Consider the following 3,478-nt stretch of genomic DNA (forward strand, 5'->3'; position numbering starts at 1 on the left):
TTTTTTTTTTTTTTGTCAACCATTGGACCACAACTGGCCGGCCCATTAGCCAAATTCCTACATTCATACGAGCCGAGACTCGATCCCAGGTGTGATGGTACCTTCTACAAATGGACTTACCTCCTGTCAAAGATGATAATTTTTTCTTTTATATTTAACAAAAAGTGGTAATAATTAGTAACCGTTAGATTAGATTCATATAGGACGGTATTGGGAAAAGGGCCATTTCATACCCGTACACACCCCGAAAGTGCGAATTGCTGCATGTACAAACAAAGAGTGCCAATTTAGACATGTACCCTAATACATTGCAAATTTCATACTTGTATTCACAAAATTGAGCTAATTACAAAGTCCACGTTAACGGATTTAAGTCAACTGTTAGAGATGCTGACTCAGAATCCACGTACGCAAAACGACGTTGTTTTGTTATATTATCTTCGCAAAAAATTGTAAAATATCCACATTTTGGTGGCTTGAACCCCCGATCTCAAACATATTCAGCGTAAGTCTTAATCAATTGATCCCGCAACAATATTCGTTAGTATGTTACAAATTTATTCTCATAAACCTAACGTGACATCCATCGAAATCAAAATAAATTGTGAAAAATCCACACTTCCGTGGGTCGAACCTGCGCTCTTAGATATAATTAGAGTAGGACGTAACCAGCTGATCCCACAACAACACTCAATTATATGATACAAATTTATCTTTATAAACCTTAAATAGATCTAAGTCCCAATTAAATAAAAAAAAAAAAATATATATATATATATATATTTATATTTATAAATTAAATATAACTAAGAATATAAAGATAAATTGGTATAACTGATAAATTTATAAATTTATCTTTAAATTATAAATTTATAATTTATAACTGAGAATTAAATATAAATTTATAAATTAAATATAACTCAGAATATATTTATATTTAAATTAAATTATTTTATATTTATAAATTAAATGAAATATTTATAAATCTTAAACCTTAAACCTTAAACATTTCATTTAACTGATAATTTATAAATTTATCAGTTATACAAATTTTTCTTTATATTCTCAGTTATATTTAATTTACAAATTTATATTTAATTCTCAGTTATAAATTTATTTATAATTTAAATATAAATTTATAAATTTATCAGTTAGAAAAATTTATCTTTATATTCTCAGTTATATTTAATTTATAAATATAAATATTTCATTTAATTGGGACTTAGATCTACTTAAGGTTTATAAAGATAAATTTGTATCATATAATTAAGTATTGTTGTGGGATCAGCTGTTACGTCCTAAGCTAATTATATCTAAGAATGCGGGTTCAATCCATGGAAGTGTGGATTTTCACAATTTTTTTCGATTTTGATGGATGCCACATTAAGTTTATGAGGATAAATTTGTAACATTCTAATGAATACTGTTGTGGGATCAACTGGTTAAGACCTACGCTGAATATGTTTGAGATCGGGGGTTCGAGCCACCAAAATGTGGATATTTTACAATTTTTTGTGAAGATAATATAACAAAATGACGTCGTTTTGCGTACGTGGATTCTGAGTCAGCATTTTTAACAGTTGACTTAAATTCGTTAATGTGGACTTTGTAATTGGCTCAATTTTATGAGTATAAGTATGAAATTTGCAATGTATTAAGGTAGATGTCTAAATTGGCACTTTTTATTTGTCCAGATAGTAATTCGCACTTTCCGAGTGTGTACGGGTATGAAATGGCTCTTTTCCGGGACGGTATATGCTGTGGTAATAGAACCGACTAACATGAGAGCGAAACACTGGAAACCCCAAATTCCCAATTTCTCCGATCTCAAATTAAAAGACAAATCCTTTACCAATAGATCTCTCTAGGGTTTCTTCAGATTCCGATCCTCTTCTCTTTAACCCAATTCAATCTTCCTCGCCAATATGCCTCAAAGACACTCGAAGAACAACAATGATCTTGCGTATTTCACTTACGACGAGAAGAAGAAGTTAGGGTATGGAACTCAGAGAGAGAGATTGGGGAAAGACTCGATTAAGCCTTTCGATGCTTGTTCTCTCTGCTTGAAGCCTTTCATCGATCCGATGTGTTGCCATAAGGGTCATGTCTTTTGTAGAGAGTGTATACTCGAATGCATCCTGGCTCAGAAGAAAGATAGATATCCAAAGGTATAAACTTTTGGAGTTTTTTTCTTTCAAAGTTTTGTAACTTTAAGTTCTTATTTTTGGTCCTATGCTGTGTATTTGTGAAAATGATATGTTTTTCAGTTTGGATTGTGATTGAGATTGATTAAAGTTTCTAGCTTTAGGATCTATAGATAGGGTTGTTGGATTCCTCATGTATCTGGTGTGAATTGGGTCATTGAGGTGTTTAGATTAAGCAGTGGATTATATTGGATTCGTTGGATTTCACTTTAGTCTTTGCTGGAAACGACGTCTTAAGCAAGTTGTCGTCCTTCAAAGATCTGCTTTTAATTTAATGCCTAAGTAGGGTTTGTATAGTAAGAGTTAAGACTATTGTGTATAACATTAAGTAGTACTGGTTTTGTTAGTGCTAGTCCCACATATATTGAGAAGGAGAAGCTGATTTATCTAACTTGAGTTGTAACACGGAAGCTACAATAAAAAACCATATGGAGTGATAACTAATGTAATGTGAGAATTGATTTTGATGGTTTCATTTTGGGCTAAGTAAGTACGGTCTCAGGGTTAGCCTATGGCTGTATTTGTTTGAGCTTGTGTATAAATAAAGATTAGAGTAGAAACTGTTGGAGCCGACTCCTCTTACTTGTTAGGACCTGTTGGGACTTTGAAGATAGCGTTTTTGAATATTGCTGTGTCTGATTTATCTTTGCTCTGTATGTTAAGATACTGATATGTGGTACTAATATGGCTGTAGGAGGGTTGCTGCACATACGTCTCAAAAGAAGCAAGACAAGGACGAAGAAGAAGAGAGGCTATTGTTACAAAAGGCAAGAGAGCTCGACGATTTTGATCAGCAAAACCATAGTGCAATGCCTAGAAACAGTGAAAAGAACCACAACCAAGACAAGAGTGGTTTTCATGGGGCAAACAGTGTGAAGGCAACTTCCTTTGAAGAAGAAGCGCTTAGGACGATGAAAGCCTTCTGGCTCCCATCAGCTACACCAGCAGCTTCAGTCAGAGTAGATGCTCCAGAAACTCACACGGTCTGTCCAGAGGGCAAAGAGAAACTCAAGCTTAAGAACCTCTTTGCAATTCGTTTCACAGAAGACAACAGCGAAGAGGAAGAGAATAAGACGAAATCAGCATCCTCAAGCTCTTATGACAAAGCCTACATTTGCCCCAGCTGCAAAGTCACTCTCACCAACACAATGTCTCTTGTGGCACTCAGCTCATGCGGGCATGTTTTCTGCAAAAAGTGTGGTGAAAAGTTCATGCCTGTCGACAAAGTATGTCTTGTGTGTGACAAACCTTGCAAGGACAGGAACTTGGTTGGG

At 34.2% G+C, this 3,478-nt stretch overlaps 2 protein-coding genes across 2 annotated transcripts in view; both read left to right on the forward strand.

Annotated features, from left to right (window-relative positions):
- LOC104703753 (nitric oxide synthase-interacting protein) overlaps positions 1,730 to 3,478 on the forward strand; it is a 3,737-nt gene continuing 1,988 nt past the window's right edge. Inside the window, exon 1 of the mRNA XM_010419828.2 lies at positions 1,730 to 1,912. The gene's annotated coding sequence lies outside the window, so the exon portion shown is untranslated. The remainder of the gene's footprint in view (positions 1,913 to 3,478) is intronic.
- LOC104705164 (nitric oxide synthase-interacting protein-like) lies at positions 1,926 to 3,447 on the forward strand. The gene is made up of 4 exons (XM_019227204.1): positions 1,926 to 2,168; positions 2,752 to 2,837; positions 2,899 to 3,354; positions 3,432 to 3,447. The coding sequence occupies exons 1-4, from the start codon at positions 1,926 to 1,928 to the stop codon at positions 3,445 to 3,447; spliced, it is 801 nt and encodes a 266-aa protein (XP_019082749.1).

The sequence above is a fragment of the Camelina sativa genome, chromosome 7 (assembly GCF_000633955.1).
Source record: "Camelina sativa cultivar DH55 chromosome 7, Cs, whole genome shotgun sequence".
Classification (NCBI taxonomy): Eukaryota; Viridiplantae; Streptophyta; class Magnoliopsida; order Brassicales; family Brassicaceae; genus Camelina; species Camelina sativa.